The following is a 20,669-nucleotide window of genomic DNA, read 5'->3' as shown; positions in this document are numbered from 1 at the left end:
GCATGTAATCATTGTCCTAAAAATCCTTTGTGCTCTGCCAATTCACCCCAGTTTTTTTTAAGTCATTATTTGTCAAACCATCCTTCTCCATGAGGGTAGTTATCTCAAAACCAACCACTCGGTGGCACCAAATATTAAATTTTAAGTTCTGGCTTGGACCAACCTCCCGAAAGGCAGCTTTTACAGCTAAGGAAACAGAAGCCATGTTTCTCTATGATCCTATGATTCAGGGACGTAAATCACCAGTTCATACATGAAAACAGGATGGTCCTGTTTACCCGCAGGAGAAAAAAACAAGTTCTGTCCTTCTGTGCTGAATGTTTTGAAGACTGTGAAAGTTTCTCGTCTGGCCTACTTTTGGCAAGCCGGCCTAAGCATGTCTAACTAACGAGGCCAAGCCCTAAGTCAGTCACTTCACACTTCCCATGAACAAGTTTACATGAGACCTCTCTTGGGGCTGAGTTCAGAGAGAGACGCAGTTCGTCCAGTAGACACTAGTAGCCAGCCTGCAGCTGGCTAGATTTGCTAGATTCAGGGCTCCTCACTCCTGTGAAGCATACAGACTACCCACCTGCTGCAGATGACATAGACCACAGGACACACACAGCTGTGGTTACACAGCTGCTCCCATAGTTGAGGGGGAGGTCACCAAGAAGCAGTCACACTTGTTCCCAAGCCCATTTTGTGGCAATTGTATCTGTTACTCTAATTATGTAATTTAATTTAAAAGTACATGCACTGATGAAGTAAGTGTGAACCAAGGAGTTATTGTGAGGAAAAGTAGGTTAACAGCTTTGGAAAGATTCCATGAGGGCAGATGCAAAAAAAAAAAAAAAAAAATAGATGTAAGCAAGACAACACTAGGAGATTAGGAAAAATATTTTTAAACATCCAGCATTTCGGGGCGCCTGGGTAGCTCAGTCGGTTGAGCGTCCGACTTCAGGTCAGGTCACGATCTCACGTTCCGTGAGCTCGAGCCCCGGGTCGGGCTCTGGGCTGATGGCTCAGAGCCTGGAGCCTGCTTCCGGTTCTGTGCCTCCCTCTCTCTCTGCCCCTCCCCCGTTCATGCTCTGTCTCTCTCTGTCTCAAAATAAATAAACGTTTAACAAAATTTTTTTTTAATAAAAAATAAAAAAAATAAACATCCAGCATTTCACATATCTAGTTTTTTATTTTTATTTTATTTTTTTTTAATTTTTTTTTTCGAACGTTTATTTATTTTTGAGACACAGAGAGACAGAGCATGAACGGGGGAGGGTCAGAGAGAGGGAGACACAGAATCTGAAACAGGCTCCAGGCTCTGAGCCGTCAGCACAGAGCCCGACGCGGGGCTCGAACTCACGGACCATGAGATCATGACCTGAGCCGAGGTCGGCCACTTAACCGACTGAGCCACCCAGGCGCCCCGTCATATCTAGTTTTTTAAAATGAAACAGAACCCACAGATATGCATGAAGATTGTAATTATGTAAGACCTCACAGAACTCCAATCTGTGTCCTCTACTCAAAGGGATTTTTACATCAAAAAAAAAAAACAACAGTAAAAGAATGTATACATTTTTAAATAAGATATTTATACACACTAGTATCATTCTTTATGATACCCCATTTTAATGGGCATTTTCAATAATTAGCCCACCCTCCAGTCTCTGCTATACTATGAAGTGGAGGAATGAGGAAGCAGAGAAGACAGATGTCTACCTCTAGTTCGACCCTGACCTCTGGAGAAATAAGAGGCTGACAAAAACTATAGCCCTGTTTTCAGGAGGGGCACATACAACATGGCTTAGATCCCCAACTGACACAGAGTGACAAGGCGGTGAAATGGGCATTCTCCTCACGTCTGCAGAACAAGATCCTGTTCTGGTCCCATGAGGGCTCTAGTTGGCCCACAGTATGGATCATCACTTTCATAAGGAAGACCAAAGCCAGGATTTCAACAGGAGATGGGTACAGACAGATACAGCTACATCTAACACTCACTCAGTGAACAAAGTAGAGTTCAGAATCAGAAAACCTGAGTTCAAATCCCAGCTCTTCTGTTCACAGGGAACAAGTCCTCATCCATAAAAGACCACCACCTAAATATGGTGTTTTAAGCATTCACACAGCTAATGTATAATACTTGGTCAGCCCACTGGCCTGGCTCATATCATAGAAGGTTTCTGCTGGCACATTTCAACCTGGGGAGGAGAAATCTCTTCCCAAAACTCTCTCCCCATCAGAAACACTTGCATTGGTTTTCTGACAGTATTCAGAGACTTGTCACTTCAAATAGAGGTCTCCTTTTTATTCTATTTAATCTTTTCCATAAAACTATGATTTTGCCCCTTCAATTTACAGGAGCATGGAAATAACACATGACCCTCCCTCCCACTGCTCCACTCAGATTCTCCAAAGTGGCTGAGTTTAAACCCAACCTCTCATGGAGGCATTCAGCAGTGGAGGCCCTCCAGTATCCATTCCATTGGTTGCCTTCTCAGTACCCAGCGATCATTTGAGGGTCACTGTGGTTCAGGGGAAGCTGACTGCTCTCAGCTTCAGGGATGGGCCAACCTATCAGATTCCCTTCATCACAAGTGACTGTTTCAGAGATGATGATGTGACCAAAGTCAGTTAAGGCAGAATGAATCTAAGGACTTTTGCTAGAAATTCTGAGACAAGGACATGATCCTTTTCTGTTCTGCAATGAATAAGGAAGCACACAGTCTCAGTAGTTGCTGACCTCCATCTCGAGACAGAATGTGGAGCTAACCTTAAGATAATATAGGAATAATGAAGCTGATGCCTCGGGCAGCAGAGAAGAAAGAGCAAGAAACTGGGTCCTGATCACACCGTACAGCCCCTACACGGAGCTTTGCTAATGCCAGCACCCCTCATGGACAGTTGATTTATAAGATGCCCTTTTCTGCACAAGTCAGTTTGGTAAGGTTTTCTACTGTTGCCAACTGAAAGAGATCTCACAATACAGAATTCTGTCTAAGCAGTGAAGCAATTTCTAAAAAGGCCTTCCAATGCTTGGACATACACAAATAGACCTGTCTATAAACAGTTCAAGAGCTCCCTACCCTATTCCCACCCCTAACACACACATGCCTGCACACATACTTCTCAGAACAGCTGACATAAAATCGAGCTTGTGTTCCAAAATATAAAAATTTAACTGTACATTCCCTTTTTCCATGTGCTCTTCCTCTCACCAACATTTCTCAGACTCCTTTAGAATAGCCATGAGTTTTTATTTTGTTTTTTAAATTCAGCTGGTAGGGTGCTGGGGTACGTTTAAAAAAGACAAGTTGGGGCACCTAGATGGCTCCATTGGTTGAGCATCCAACTCTTGATTTCAGCTCAGGTCATGATCCCAGGGTCGTGGGATGGAGCCCCACATTGGGCTCTGCAGTGAGTGTGGAGCCTGCTTGGGATTCTCTCCCTCGCCCTCTGCCCCTCTCCCCAGCTTGTGCTCACTCTCTAAAAAAAAATAAACATTTTTTAAAAAGACAAAAAGACAAGTGGATGCCACATGCACAAGGCATCATTGTCTACTGGATCAAAGGAGCTGGCAACAATGAACCAACACCACAAAACACACACACGCACACACACACACACACACACACACACACACACACACACACACAGTTGCTCTTAACTGTTCCTTTGAGGAAACTATACAGTGCGTGATAAGTGTGGGAAACGGAATAACTGTACCTGAAATCTTATTCTTTAGTTAAGATGTCATTTGAGGGTGCCTGGGTGGTTCAGTGGTTAAGCATCTGACCTGGCTCAGGTCATGATCTCACAACTCTTGAGTTCAAGCCCTGCTCGAGCCCCCCACCGCGGTCATAAGCTCCAGCCCCAGGTGAGCCCTGCTTCTCTCTCTCAGCCCCTCACTCACTTGTGCCCACTCTCAAAATAAAAAATAAAAAGACATCATTTGAGAAAAACTCAGCTCTATTTTTAGAACTCCTTGAAATTACAGGCAAAAGTTAATGCACGCCTTGAAGAAAGTTTGTAGCTTTAATACAGGGGGGACTGTGTTACAAAAAAGATTATAAACCTCTGGACTCCAATGGGAGGGAAAAAAAATTTTTAAGTGCTGGATAAAATATTTTTACCCTTTTAAACTTATTTATTCCACAGCATGATTTTATCAGAGAATTCAAAAAATCAAGAGGTATTCTTCACTTTTATTATTGGTTTACTACATATTTTCTACTAGTCTTTGAAAAGGTATGAAAAGTGTTACAAAAACAATCTTAACAGTTTAAAGAAGTGATACAATGGAATATTCTACATTTCTAACACAGAACCACTTATAATATTAAAGAAAATGGTTTAAAATGAGAATAATCAGGGGCGCCTGGGCAGCTCAGTAGGTTATGTCCAACTGCAGCTCAGGTCATGATCTCACAGTTCATGAGTTCGAGCCCCACGTCGGGTTCTGTGCTAACAGCTTGGGGTCTGAAGCCTGCTTTGGATTCTGTGTGTGTGTGCACACGCTCTCTCTCTCTCTCTCTCTCTCTCTCTGCCCCTCCCCCACTCACACTCTGTCTCCTTCTCTTTCAAAAATAAATTTCAAAAAAATTTTTTTAATGAGAATAATCATATAGTTAAAAATTATGAAGCCACTAAGTAGAATGACTCAGTTTCTCTACTTCTTAGCCTAGAAATGCTAGCCTCTTTTTCCAAATAATTGTTTTCTGGCTATAAAAGTTAGTATATTAATTTTATATTAAACATGCAAAGAACACAAGAAGCCTAAAGAAAGAAGTCACTCATAAACTCACCACCTAAAAAACTATTAAGTTTCAATATACATATGCTGTAAGTCATTTTCCTTAGTTGTTACAGGAGCCCCTGAGTGGCTCAGTCAGCAGACTGTCCAACTCTTGATTTCGGCTCAGGCCATCTCACACATAGCCTGCAGCGGGCTGTGCTGACTGCGGGAAGGCTGCTTGGGATTCTCGGTCTCTGTCTCTCTCTCACTCTATCTCTGCCCCTCCCCAGCTCACACTCTCTCTCAAATAAACATTAAAAAAAAAAAAAGTTTTACAGAAATAGGATATTACCACACATTGTTTTGTAGTCTGCCTTTTCACTTAATACATCATTAATCATTTTCCATACACAAAAGAAATAATCTCCTTAACTTATTCTGAAAACATACTCTTACCACAATTTTGAGCACAATCTGTTATGTAACTATAGGATAATGGATCTGACAACTCCCATTGTAAAAATACTCACAGAATATGTGTTGGTATAATTGCTGTTTTTCTAATAAGTTACTTTATTAAAAGAAATTTTTAAGTTTATTTATTTTGAGAGAGAGAGCCGGGGAGAAGCAGCGATAGAGGAAGAAAGAAAATCCCAAGCAGGTTCTATGCCATCAGCACAGAGCCTGATGTGGGGCTTGAACTCACAAACTGTGAGATTGTGACCTAAGCTAAAACCAAGAATTGGGTGCTTAACTGACTGAGCCACCCAGGCACCACTCTAATAAATTACATTATATTCATACTTTGCAGCCATATTAAGGAAGCCACTTACATTTTAGCATTTTTGCCCCCTTCCTCCTACAGTGCTAGGACTAAGCTTAAGAACAGTTGAAAACTTAATCTGTCTTTTATTCACGGTTATTAATTCCAAGTGTTCCTGAAACATTATAGTTCTAAGAAACCAATCTCTGTTTAAAGTAAGTGCCTCGGGATTACAAAGTTCTTAATACTATAGATTGTAATTTCACTTTTTCGCAATTAAAAATGTCAGCATTTAATAAATTTTCTTTTAAGGAGAGTTTACAACTACAATAAGAAAAGAGTGCGTATTTAGCTTGGGTCTTTATCCAGCTAAGTCTTACGCTGAAAACGCATTTATCAGTTACACTCAGTATTCAACACATCTGCCACACCCCACAAAAGAGAATTTGGCTCTTTATTTATCTTCTCCCATAGTATCTTAGTGGCAAATGCCAAACCAACATCCAGCTAGATAGAAGGGCAGAACAAATTCTGTGACATAAAAAGATGATTAAGCGGCATGTTCTGCCCCCTAAATTTATCATTGTGAAGACCTTAAGCCTTTGCCTGTGTATACACACACACACACACACACACACACACACACACACACACACACACACATATATAATACATGTATATACAGATGTATGTATATACGTATACACATATATACATACACACACACGAGTGCCACTGTCAGATAAAATGCAAAATATCTAAAACTGAACATCTCTCCCTAACTTTCCCTCAAACCAATTCTACATCCAAACTGCCTCATTTCCAGTCATCACTCTTATTACACAGGCTCCAAGGATAGACATCTTGGGAGTGACATTTGTTTCTTCTGAACTTTCTCTTCTCTCTTCTCCTTTAAGCAGCATCAATCCAACTCCTGACAACCATGTTTGCTTTGGCAATATTACTCAGGCTTCTTTCTCTCCTTCAAATCCCTACTGCTGCCCCTAATCCCAGACCTTATTTACTCCCAGACTGCTGCTGCAGCCTCCTATACAGTTTTTTCTCTATAAAATCCAGCCACATTGATTTTCAGGCTTAAATCCCCAAAATCTATTTCATGTCATTCTTCAGTTCTAATACCTAAAGGACTCCCTCTCTCCCTCAAAAACAAGCTCAGATTCCCCACCTCGTTTTTGGAGCTCTTCTTATAATAACCCAGAACTGCTTCTGCAGCCTGATTTGCTGCAGTTCCTACAAGCCCAGGCTCTTCACTGTTCTCAACACTTCCCACAGAAAACCCTGTCTATACTTTTCCTCCCATCTACCAAGACCAAGTTCAAATGCAAATCTTCCCTAGGAAGATTTCACCTACCTACCTTTCCCTTCTCTGAACATCAATTTAAATTTCTGAAGCGGATTTAAAATTTTACTCCACAATTTTGGGTATAAGAAAGGTCAGATTGAACAGGATTCGGAGCCCCTCATTCCAGAGGCGTGGTGAGAAACCGAGCCTTAGCTTTGTTCTTGAAGTCTCTCTTCCCTCTCTGAGCATCAAGAGGGCTGCGAATGGACTCAGTCCAACAAAAACCCTACAGTCTGAAACTATGTCCAAGTCAGTGTGTCCACTTGTAGCCTAAGCCCAGGACACAGGGCAATCTTGACCTCAAGCCTGCAAGGCTACAGTTTTGTTCTTTGGAAGGTTCTTTTGTTTTTGTTTTTAGATAGTGAGCACACAAGCAGGAAGGACAGAGGGGGACAATGGATCTGAAGCAGGCTCTCCGCTGACAGTAGCAAGCCCGATGAGGGGCTTGAACTCACCAACCGCAGAATTATGCCCTGAGCCAAAGCTGGATTTTCAACCAGCTGAGCCACCACCTAGGTGCCCCACAAGGCCACAGTTCTTAAGTCTCTAATATCCTATGGAACTCTATCAGGCATCCTGTCACCTCTTACGGGGAGTTACATGGAAATAGGACCCTGGTCCCTGATTCTGGTGGAACCTACCAAAAACCATGGCTTTCTCTTTGGGAAAGTTCCTTCCCAATCTTACCATTTCTCCCAGCCCCCATCACTCTCGAAGCTTTAGAACCCTTCCCAGTCATGGACACTCAGCTCTCAGCCGAACTGCACTTTAAACGTTTTTCTAGCACATACCCTGGCTTGTGTTGTATTCTACAAAGGCAGTAACATCCAATGTTAATACAAGCCTCAGGAGCAAACAGGAATGGAGTACTGCACTTCCCATCCACCGTTGGGTGACCTCAGCAAGGTATTTAACTGCCCAAAGTCTCAGTTTACTTATCTGAAAAACTCTCTCAGGAATGGCATGATGATTCAATCAGGCCATAACAGTCCTATTAGTAATGACTTACATTTATGTAGCACAATGTGCCAAGCACTATTCTAAGTACTTTACATATATTAACTCATCTAATCCTCACAAGGCTTTATAGATAAGTAAACAGGAACAGAGGGAGTACATGGTCCAAAATCACATAGATAACAAGCAGCAGAGATAGGAATTAAACCCAAGCAATTTGTCTCAGTCTATGCGCTTTATTGCTTCCTATAAGCCTTCAATAAATGGTACCTTACTGCTATTAATAGAATTACTTGATTCTTAATATATCTGCCTCCTATAAATTGGAAGCTCCTTGAGGACAGCAAAAATACAGACGTATCTGCAACAGTTGTTAGAAAGCTGGCTCTGAAGGCTCACTGCATGGGTTAGAAGGCTGCCTCCATCACTCACTAGTCTAAAACCTTGGACAAACTGCTTCATCTTCTAGCATGGTTGAAAGGATTAAGTGATTTCCAACATAGAAAGTACTTAGAAAAGTGAATGGCAGGCAGCTACTATAAGGACATACAGATATATCTCATTGATAGGAGATAGGATATCATCGTCGGTCTTTTCGAGATCTGGAACCGTGCCAGAGTTCCCAACAACTAACGTGCTAATCACCAACTCATCTCCATTACTTTTCAAGTTTCACATGTGTTTGTCTTGTTCCTAAAATCACCCCTTACAGAAAGGTTCCACCTTCATAATAATAGCAATAAAACTTATATTGAATACTTACTAGGTGTCAGGGACTGTTCTGTTCTTTTTTCATGTATTTAATCATTTAACCCTCGCAGTGGCCTGATAGGATAAATACTATTATCACTTTCACTTTTTGTATGAAGAAACCAAGTCACAAAGTTTAATCCAATGCCACATGATCACACAGTCCAAACGTGACAGTCGATATACTTAATTACTTGTACTTTCTCTTCAGTAACTTTTATATTCCCCAGTATGTTTTGTAGAACTCAGTATACATGAAAAGGCACTAAAAGCATTTGTTGGTTGAAACTTTTTCACTAGAAATAGCATGAAAAATAGACATTTCAAACACTTAAAAAATACTATCTAAAAAGTCATCTAAAACTTAAAAGCCAAAGTTTCTGTCTTAATATCAAATAGACTTAGTCTTTGAAAAGGAGCACATCAGTGAAGCTGAATCACACAGATGAGGTCCGAGTTTTCCAGCTGTGAATGACTCAAAGGACTCAGACGTACTTCACATACTGAACATCCTATTCTGATAGACACATAGCACAGAAATGAAGCCTCTAAAAGAAGACATAGCCCGGAGATCTGTTACAAAATCTAACCCCAAAGCAAAGACTATTAATGCTTTAGGAGGTACACTTTTTCTTTTAACTCCCTTTCTGATTTTGAAAACAATTTATAAAAAACACTTCAGGCCTTCTTCCACAAACATCTTTCCATAAAGGGCAACAATTACAAATTAAAGAACTTCTCTGGGATACATAGAGAATCATCCAAGTAAAACAACCAAAGTTTCAGAGATTTAACAGTTATTTTTCTGCAGTTAAAGGGCCGCACAGGAAACAAACCAGTTGAACTAGTCTAGTCTTAGAGCCAGCTAAATGGAAGAGTGGGTTTTCACAGTCTTGGGAAAGTCTAGGTTTACAGGGCAAACCCTGCAGTGTTGAGCTCATTGTGGAGACATGTTCCTTTTCATTGGCAAAAAGGGAAAGGAAGTGAGCCATGCCCTAAAAAAAATATCACTAGAGACATTCCACCCGATACTTGATAAGGACTGGGAAGGCTGCCATCAACTCATGGCTAGAAGGAGAAAAATTTGGATCAGAAAGCAGCTGACCAGGAGAAACCATGTTAGGTATGGGAAAGATTTCTCAAGCTACAAATTTTTAACAAGGGAATCATTTAAACCAGTGGCTTCCATTTTTATCATTTTTTTGCTATGACCCACAGTGACAAATACACATATCATAACACAATTACAAATATATACATAATTGAAACACAAATATACAAAACATAACTGACACGTACAGTGTAACCTACCCTTACTAGGCACAAAGCACTATGAAGTTTCCGATTCTATTCTACTTTGTGTTTTGGGGTTTTTTTATAATGTTTATTTTTGAAAGAGACAGACCAAGATAGAAAATGAGCAGAGGAGTGGCAAATGGAAGAGGACAGAGAATCCAAAGCAGGTTCTGCTCTAACAGCAGAGAACCCAATGCAGGACTCAAACTCACAAACCGTGAGATCATGACCTGAGTCGAAGTCGGACGCTTAACAGACTGAGCCACCCAGGTGCCCCTACCTGGTGTTTTAAACATACTGGTTGAGATCCACTGGATGAACAGTGATTTAAACTCTCATCAACACAGGAGAATCTGAGGGTGTGTCTTAAAATAGCCTTTAGCTCCCCCTCAGAGCCCCACCGCCAACTCAGGAAAAGCTGCAGTGGAGCATCTGCTCTTGGGACAAGTACTGGGCTCTTGAGTGCTTGGGGAAAGGGCATCCAAAAGCTGTCTCCTCCAGGTCTGGCCATTCCTCACTGTGCTGGCCCCTCCTCTCTCTACTCCGGAAAGGCTGGGCTTCCCCCACAGCTCTAGGTTTGATCTTTTTCTCTTACTCCTCTGAGTGATGGGATTTCCACAGCTTGAAATTACTCCTAAATCCCATCCCCGAGGCTCCAGTTCTCGACACCTGTCTACCTCTTACACATTGCCAACTAAATTTTCCCACAAGTTTCAAATTCCTCAGGCCCCAAATTATACTGTAAGTACAGTCTCTCTTCCCTATCTTCTCACCCAAATCTGTTTCTCTTCCAGTTTTCCTCATCTTAAAGAATGGCACTACAATCCCTCACCCAAGCCACATCTGTGGGTCATCATTTGCAATATCTTTTACCTCTACAATGAGCTGCCAATTCTACCTTCTTAATATTCACTAGTACACAGATAAATGTTTAACCATCAGCTCTCCAAGCTTTAAAAAAAAAAAAAAAGTCCTGACTTGCAGCACTTTTCTATGCCTGTGATGTAAATGATGTCACTAAATGTGGAGTTTGGAAGAGATGTGCACAAATGGCTCCAGCACGCCACTGTCTATTCCTCGGAACCATTTCTCATCTCCATACCTACCGGTACTACCTTAATTCAGGATTTCGCCTTCTCTCTCTGCAACCTACACAATAGAATCTTCATGGATTTCGTTGACCACTATCTCATAAACCACCCCCTGCTTCGACACAATCTCCAAACTGCCTAAAAGCCAAGTCTCATCATGTCACTCTCCTGCTTAAGCCCCTTCATTGCCCACTCTTTATCTTCACATATAAGGGCCTTGATTATTTGGTCTCTACTGACCCTTGAGCTTCGTCTCTTGCCACACAACCACCTATAACCTCTATTGGAATCACACTGACATACATGCTTATTCCCAAACATAGGATACTGCCCCAAGCCTCCGCACCCTTATTGTATTCTCACTCCCTGGGACAACCTTTCCTAATTTGTTTACTGAGCACACCTCTTTTAAGATTCAGCTCAAATCCTTTCTCCAGAAAGCTTTTCCTCAACTCTTAGGTAGACCTGATGTCTCCCACTTTTATGCCTCCAATACATGTTAGCACCTCTAACACTCTATTGGATTTCTTTCTTTTCATATCCATCTCTTCCCGCTAGATCTGAGCTTCTTAAAGGCAAGAATTAGATCTTATTCACAGACAGACCAAGCAGGTAATATCGTGATGGAATACAGTGGACTCTCAAGAAACTATATCAGCGATTAATATCCTAAGACCAACATGTACTAACTGATCAAACATCTATTGAATGAAAACATCAGGATGTTCTTGCCATATACCCAAGGCCAAAGGACAGCTAAGATACCCCACCTGTACCTTCTAGATTACTAGGGAGCCCATACTGCTATAGTCAAAGAATTTGCACTGTGATTTTTTTTTTTTTTAAGCCTATTGGCTTCTGTGTTAGTTTCCTAGGGCAAGTACAAAAGACCACCTATCTTAAACATAAGAAATCATTTTCTCAGTTCTAGAAAAGTCCGAGATCAAGCCAACACCAAGGTTGCTTTCTTCTAAGACCACTCTTCTTGACTCATAGAGATCTTCGTGGTCACATGGCATTCTCTATGTGTATTTATGTCCAAATTTCCTCTTCATATACCAGTCATATTGGATCAGGGCTCACCCTAATGATCTCATTTTAATTTAATTACCTCCTTAAAGACCTTATCTCAAAATACAGTTACATTTTGAGGTAGTGGAGATTAGGATTTCAACACATGAATTTTAGGGGGCAAAATTCACTGAATAACAGCCTCCTGCTAAACTGTGAACTCCTCAAAAGGTAAGAACTATAGCCTTCTTTCTTAGTATCCACTGTGCCTAATGGAATTCCCAGAACACAGCAGATTCTTAAGTTATCTGTGGGAGACGATAAATGAAAGATCTTCTCAGAAGTATAGTCCAAATCTGGATTGTTGTCCTTTCCAAATCTGGTGACCAGCACTAAGAATGTCGCTTTCACCCTTTCCCTAAAAGAAAGCTTGATGCAGGGTGCCTGTCTGGCTCAGTTGGTAGAGCATGAGACTCCTGATCTCAGGGTGTTAAATTTGAGCAAGCCTCATGCTGGGTGTAAAGATTACTTAAAATTAAAAAAAAAAAAATCCTTAAGACCAGACATGCAAAGCCAATTGACAATATCCTGCCTCCCTCCACATCCATTCTTTTTTTTAAGTAGGCTTCACGCCCAGCCTGGAGCCAACACAGGGCCTGAATTCACGACCCTGAGATCGAGATCTGAGCTGAGATCAAGAGTCAAATGCTTTACAGACTGGGCCACCCAGGCACCCCCCTCCATATCCATTCTACACACCCAGCCTCATAGTATCATGCATGGGTACGGTCAGATTCAAAGTCAAGAGAACACCAACACACTCCACTAAACAAGGTAATAACTTAGGAGAAACGGCAAAATGAACATCTGCTACTTTTTCCTACCCAAAAGGAAACCTCTCCCTCCTGTCCTGCATGATTTTGGTGGGACTACTGATCATGTAACACTGCCTTCTTCACTATCAAGATGGAACATGACTTAATCAGTGTCCCTCCCTCTCTGAGAAATCTGAATCCTCAGTGGAGAAACATGAAGATAGGAAATACCTAAAGGGAGTTAATTCAGTGCCATGAAAGGTGCCTGGTTCAAACATCCCTGAAATGGCCTTAGCTCCCGACCTTCCCAAGGCTTGACTGACACAGTCTGTTTCTGAGACCTGATAGTTTTCTAAAAAAAAACAAACAAAATGGGTTTTCAATAAACTAGGAAGTGTTTATTCTGTAGCTCTCAAAGAATCTTGGCATATATAATGGCCCCCAGAAGTGGGATGTGGTGGACCTATGAAAATGGGAGCAGGCTGTAAGGATTCCCCCATCCATGTCTGAAAGTTGCATTCATCATCTTTATTACACCATTGCAAAGCAGCCAACTGCACTCTTCCTCCTTGCATTCTGGAACCCAGTCCACATGCCTCCCCAGGCTAAATCTTTAGGGAAGTTGGTAGGCAAACATCAAAATACTAGAGTGTATGGCTATTTTGACAGCTTTCAGTACAATCCTAGAAATGACTTCACTTCAGCCTAGGCAGCCTATCTGATCACAGAGATGAGAACGTTCTGCCTCACCTACACTGGCCTTTTCTTCTGTGGGAATCCAAGACAACAAAGTCAGATAATCATGAAGGACAATGAATTTGAATCAATCCATCAATGACAATGCTATAAGATCCAGGATAGAAAGAAACAGCAAAAAATAAGATCAGAACCAAGAGAACTGGGGGAAGCTAGATCCCCTAAGTACCTCTTGATGTATACTCCCTTCTGGGAAAAGCACCAAGCACTGGGATAAAGTCAAAGAAAAAAAACTACTACTGCCTTTATCCCAGAGGCAAAAAGCAGCAAAATTAAAGGCTGAAGGACAGAGTAGCAAGGCCTATTTCTCAGAGAAAAACCCCAAGTACCAACCCAGAGGAGATAATGCATATTGATCAGCAGATTTAAGTAGAGTTAAGCTGCCACAGTAACTTTGGAAAATAAAACCTATCATTACTCCAAAATCAGTTTCTACATGTCCTAACCACATGTCCTAACCACAGCACCACCAGAATTTGGGATACAGAAATAATATACCCCCACTAGGAAAATCCTACCCAGTGTCCTCAAATGTGTACACGGAATTCATAGGAGCAATAGAGAGCAGGTTCAATAGTAGCTAGCACATAAGGCAGTGTGGGGGTTTATCCATCTATACATGTGTCTCCAGTATTGAAAGGGAAAGAAATCTAATCATGGAGCAATAATAGCTAAATACAATGACCTCTGTAACATCCAAGACTATTATCAACCAAGCATCCAAGTTAATGTATATCAGCAACTTTCTACAAAGATACAGGGACCACAAAATTTCAATGCAGACAATAGGTAAAAATAGAGATTAATTCTGAAAAACAGATTATGTGCTAGAGACAAATGTAGGGAAAAATTATATTCCTTGAGTTGTACTAAGAGAAGAACTGATTTATGAAAAGTCTAAATCAAATCAAACTGCTTATATCCAATCAGTTTATAGGTTATGATCTGGGGAACTGGGTAGCAAACAAAGCCAGTTCACAAGGAGGTGGACAGAAACCTGAGTGTGCCCACCTTCCTCTGTGACAAGTGTACTCAGAAGCTTGGTTGCACACCACACAGAATCACAGTATCGATAGCATGGTCTCCTAGGATGGTCCTTCCAGAAGCAGCACTGGAATAAGGGATTCTTTCCCCCCACCCCCAATGTTTGTTTAAGTTATTTTAATTCCAGTATAGTTAACATACAGTGTTACATTAGTTTCAGGTATACAATATAGTGGTTCACTAATTCTGTACATCGCTCAGTGCAAGGCATTCTTTTCTTACATCTATGTAACCCCGCTCCCACAAGTAATATAACCTACACCGTATTTCTATTAAATGGCACAGAATCGCTTGGAAGCAGAGAAGAATTTCCACTTCCATATGGATAGTATCTGTCGCTTACTTGTTAAGGGAGGGGAAATGTAATTCCCCAGACCCACTGCATTCTCCCATCATTTTTATTTACTGCCCTGAGAAAATATCCATTAGAAACAAACTATAAGGAATATTTATGTTCTGTGAGCAAAGGGAAAAACAGAAGTTGGGTGGGGTCATGGGTGAGTAAGGGCAGCCTAGAATGATTCTGCTAAAGATATTTCAACACTGATGAACACCAGAGGCCGTCATTTGGCTTATTAAAATAGTGCTGGATAGTCAGGAGAAGCTGGCACATTTTCCTGTAGATGAGATAGCCCTAGGGGTTTGAACAGTTGGAACACAGCTGCCATGGCTAAAACCAAGCAACTACAGATGTCACACCAAAGTGGAAGTAATTTCATACCATCTCATGCTGCCAAATTCAAAATGCTAATGGTGAAAAAGTATTGAAGGAAGTCTTTAAAATAGACTAGATAACTATTTTAAATACCAATTCTATGTGTAACTAAAAGTTTTTGCTGTTAAGGTCCACGAACAATAGTTATAGCTTAGAGAGCCCAGTCAAAAATTTTACTCCTCAGCAAGATGAATGTATTACAATGTGCCGTTCTTGGAGTCTGGAACAGCCACAAAGTCACTCGACATCAGACTTTGTAACTCCAAAGGTCTTTCAGAAAATGTCCTTTTAGGCAATTTTTTCTCCTTGAATAGTTGTTTCCCTTATAAGTAGTGCTCTCATTCTCTATATCCTTAATGGATATACTAAATCACATGGCACCACATCTCAGTGCTCACTACCCTTAGAAAGACAAGCCAGGGAAGGGAACACTTCACACACATACACACACCCAAACTTACCAAATGCCTTCTTGGGTTCTATTAACTTCAAGGTAAAGGGTTCATCTTTTTTTAATTCCTTTAACTTTTTAGCAACATCATAGTGACGCCACCCAATGATATCTTCTCCATTTATGGATTCAATATGATCCCCCACACAGATGGTTTTAATGGAGTCAATTAGGCTACCATCTTTAATTCTCTGAAAGAAAATTAAGGATAACACTTAATACAAAATGGAACTGTATAACATTCCTTTTTATGCCCCTGAGACATTATATGTATTGACATATTCACAATGCAGCTTAATGCTCAGTTAAAGATAAAGACCAGGCAACAAAGGACAACCACCATACCTCATTCAGAACTCTGCTCCATCAGTCATCATACCTCCTCCAAGAAACTTCTCCTCAAATCCTCTGGGTTACTCCCCTAAGAATCGTTAAGGTGTTACTCTCCTGCTTCTATAGTAGGTGTTGTTACATATGCTGAGCTCTAAACTAAGCACTTTACATTTGCCATCTCATTTAATTTCAACAACCTTTAGGAGACCCTCAGACCATAGACTGAAAAATTGAAGCTTGGAAAGATCTGTTCCAAAAAATAGGAAGGGAAGGAAAACTTCCAGACTCATTCTATGAAGCCAGCATTACTTTGATTCCCAAACCAGAGACCCAGCAAAAAAAGAGAACTATAGGCCAGTATCCCTGATGAATATGGATGTAAAAATTCTCAACAAGATACTAGCAAATCGAATTCAACAGCATATAAAAAGAATTATTCACCATGATCAAGTGGGATTCATGCCTCGGCTGCAGGGCTGGTTCAATATTCACAAATCAATGTGATACATCACATTAATAAAAGAAAAGATAAGAACCATATGGTCCTGTCAATCAATGCAGAAAAAGCATTTGACAAAATTCAGCATCCTTTCTTAATAAAAACCCTTGAGAAAGTTGGGATAGAAGGAACATACTTAAACATCATAAAAGCCATTTATGAAAAGCCCACAGCTAATATCATCCTATGGGGAAAAACTGAGAGCTTTCCCCGAGATCAGGAACACTACAGGGATGTCCACTCTCACTGCTGTTGTTTAACATAGTGTTGGAAGTTCTAGCATCAGTGATCAGACAACAAAAGGAAATCAAAGGCATCAAAATTGGCAAACATGAAGTCAAGCTTTCACTTTTTGCAGACGCCATGATATTCTACATGGAAAACCTGATAGACCCCACCAAAAGTCTGCTAGAACTGATACATTAATTCAGCAAAGTCACAGGATACAAAATTAACGTACAGAAACCAGTTGCATTCTTATACACTAATAATGAAGCAACCAGGGGCGCCTGGGTGGCGCAGTCGGTTAAGCGTCCGACTTCAGCCAGGTCACGATCTTGCGGTCCGTGAGTTCGAGCCCCGCGTCGGGCTCTGGGCTGATGGCTCAGAGCCTGGAGCCTGTTTCCGATTCTGTGTCTCCCTCTCTCTCTGCCCCTCCCCCGTTCATGCTCTGTCTCTCTCTGTCCCAGAAATAAATAAACGTTGAAAAAAAAAAAAATTTAAAAAAAAAAAATAATGAAGCAACCAAAAGACAAACAAACTGATCCCATTCACAATTGCACCAAGAATCATAAAATACCTAGGAATAAACCTAACCAAAGATGTAAAAGATCTGTATGCTGAAAACTATAGAAAGCTTATGAAGGAAACTGAAGAAGATACAAAGAAATGGAAAAATTCTGTGCTCATAGATTGAAAGAATATTGTTAAAATGTCAATACTACCCAAAGCCATCTACACATTCAACGCAATCCCAATCAAAATTGCACCAGCAATCTTCCCGAAGCTAGAACAAGCAATCCTAAAATTTGTATGGAACCACAAAAGACCCTAAATAGCCAAAGTAATATTGAAGAAGAAGACCAAAGCGGAGGCATCACAATCCCACACTTTAGCCTCTACAACAAAGCTGTGATCATCAACACAGCTTGGTATTGGCACAAGAACAGACACATAGACCAATGGAATAGAGACTCCAGAATTGGACCCACAAAAGTATGGCTAACTAATCTTTGACAAAGCAAGAAAGAATATCCAATGGAAAAAAGACAGTCTCTAACAAATGGTGCTGGGAGAACTGGACAGCAACATGCAGAAGAATGAAACTAGACCACTTTCTTATACCATTCACAAAAATAAACTCAAAATGGATGAAGGACCTGAACGTGAGACACGAAACCATCAAAACCCTAGAGGAGAAGGCAGGAAAAAACCTCTCTGACCTCAGCTGCAGCAATTTCTTACTTGACACATCTCCAAACACAAGGGAATTAAAAGCAAAAATGAATTATTGGGACCTCATGAAGCTTTTTATCTTTGCGCTGCAAAGGAAACAATTAACAAAAGTAAAAGGCAACCAATGGAATGGGAAAAGATATTTGCAAATGACATATCGGACAAGGGGCTAGTATCCAAAATCTATAAAGAACTCACCAAACTCCACACCCGAAAAACAAATAATCCAGTGAAGAAATGGGCAGAAAACATGAATAGACACTTCTCTAAAGAAGACATCCAGATGGCCAACAGACACATGGAAAGATGCTCATGTCACTCCTCATCAGGGAAATACAAATCAAAACCACACTCAGATATCACCTCACGCCAGTCAGAGTGGTCAAAATGAACAAATCAGGAGACTATAGATGGTGGAGAGGATGTGGAGAAACGGGAACCCTCTTGCACTGTTGGTGGGAATACAAACTGGTACAGCCACCCCGGAAAACAGTGTGGAGGTTCCTCAAAAAATTAAAAATAGATCTACCCTATGACCCAGTAATAGCCCTGCTAGGAAGTTACCCAAGGGATACAGGAGTGCTGATGCATAGGGGCACTTGTACCCCAATGTTTACAGCAGCACTTTCAACAATAGCCAAATTACGGAAAGAGCCTAAATGTCCACTGATGAATGGATAAAGAAGATGTGGTTTATACATACAATGGGATACTACTTGGCAAGGAGAAAGAATTAAATATGGCCCTTTGTAGCAATGTGGATGGAACTGGAGACTGTTATGCTAAGTGAAATAAGTCATACAGAGAAAGACAGATACCATATGTTTTCACTCTTATGTGGATCCTGAGAAACTTGACAGAAGACCATGGGGGAGGAGGAGGGAAAAAAAAAAGTTAGGGAGGGAGGCAAACCATAAGAGACTCAAAGACTGAATATAACTGAGGGTTGATGGGGAGTGGGAGGGAGGATTGATGGGGGGATGGGCATTGAGGAGGGCACCTGTTGGGATGAGCACTGGGTGTTGTATGGAAACCAATTTGGCAATAAATTTCATATTAAAAAAAAAAAAAGCATATGCATTCCCTACTCTTACCAAGTGGAGTAATAACTTCTGAATCCGCAGTATGATCACTGCATCTAAGAGTTAAGAGCAAAACTCATGTACCTCTGCATCTCTATAATTATCATTAAGAAAAAAGAAAATTGTCAAAGGGTAACCTGGGAAGGTTGGGCATTTTTAAGTTTTATTACTATATACCAAAATTCACAATAGGCTTCTATTTCACCCCCAAATTTTAAGAACAATGCTATGTTCATTATAATAGTAACTATTAATATGCTTTATACAAGTGAAATAATACCAATTCAGAGCTCATTATCATTACGAATAGTCAATTATAAAAGAAATGAGAAATTTATAATCTGACACTGTTTTATTAGGGGTCCATATTAACATTACAAGTAAATAGAATTAAGAGTAACCACAGCAACCACTAAGTACAACTGGAATTTCTAAAAGGTCACAGAAAAATAAACAAGATTTTTAAGAAGACTAGAGTCTAAAGAAACAAAAAAAAAACTATTAAATATCCTGTTATCTACCCATTCTTAAGCCATTAGAGAGTGTGAAAATCTATACATAAATATTGCCTCCTTAAATTTTACTCTCATCTATCTCTTCATACCTTCTGAACCTATTTTTTTTTTCTTTGAACAACAACACACAAATCTCAGTGTCCTATCACATGTTTTTAAGACTTGTCACAGTTTTATTAATAAGTAGTATATAAAATTAATTAAATGAAAAACTTTACAGACATGTATAAATCTTACTAATAAATTAAAGGTCAGAGGAACAAAAATCTACACTGTCTTGGGCCTAGGAGTAGTCACAGAAGTTACTAGAAGAGGGTCTAGACAGAAGGAGGAAAGGCAGTTACCAGAAGTCCAAGTAGCAAGGCGAGAATCCAGGTGGGCAAGAAAAACATCAAAGCACAGGTAAATAATCAGAAGTAGCAGATAAGGATCTGGGATGAAGAGACAGGAAAATCAGTGTAAGAAACCTGAACACCATAAGGTGAATCAGATACAGAAGTGGAAGACACAGATTATAGACGTTGTGGGTTACCTAAGCTTTAGCCTCTTAAGTTCATAAAATAAAGAATGAGGTAGTAATTGAGACAAGTTTCTGGAATATATGCTTTGATAATCATATTATAACATGACAGAGATTAATAATCTTGCTAAAAATGCTACTCAAACACAAAGGATGGAAAAAAGATATTAATGCTATGCTTATATTTAGTGAGTCACTTAATATCCTCTGTAACACTTAAAACTTTGTCTAATCTGGTTTTATCTCATCTTGATACTGCAAAAAAGCAGAGAAGACAAATTTTTAAAAGATAGGATTTACAGCATTATTAAACTCAAAGGATCCTAGCCACCTCAGAGAATTATTATTCTCCGTTATTTCATCACATATACTTATAAAACCTGCTAATCACAGACACCGGAACTCTAGGGGCAGCATCCCACCCTCCTCAAAATCTTAGGTATCACATTCAAGGTTGTTTGAGCTGCACGCCCTGCTGCCATGGTCAGCAAGTTTGAGATCTGTGCTGCTGATACTAACACTGTCCTCAGACTATG

At 40.4% G+C, this 20,669-nt stretch overlaps 1 protein-coding gene across 3 annotated transcripts in view; it reads right to left on the bottom strand.

The window, feature by feature from the left end:
- Positions 1-20,669, bottom strand: part of GIPC2 (GIPC PDZ domain containing family member 2) — an 82,017-nt gene that overhangs the window by 23,890 nt on the left and 37,458 nt on the right. For all 3 annotated transcript variants that reach the window (XM_045477968.1, XM_045477966.1, XM_045477967.1), the window contains one exon: positions 15,740-15,920. In XM_045477968.1, coding sequence (XP_045333924.1) covers positions 15,740-15,920 — 181 coding nt within the window. The remainder of the gene's footprint in view (positions 1-15,739; positions 15,921-20,669) is intronic.

This window comes from Leopardus geoffroyi, chromosome C1, assembly GCF_018350155.1.
Source record: "Leopardus geoffroyi isolate Oge1 chromosome C1, O.geoffroyi_Oge1_pat1.0, whole genome shotgun sequence".
In the NCBI taxonomy this organism is placed as follows: domain Eukaryota; kingdom Metazoa; phylum Chordata; class Mammalia; order Carnivora; family Felidae; genus Leopardus; species Leopardus geoffroyi.
Note: the sequence above shows the minus strand (reverse complement) of the source record. Positions and strands in the feature narration are given on the sequence as shown.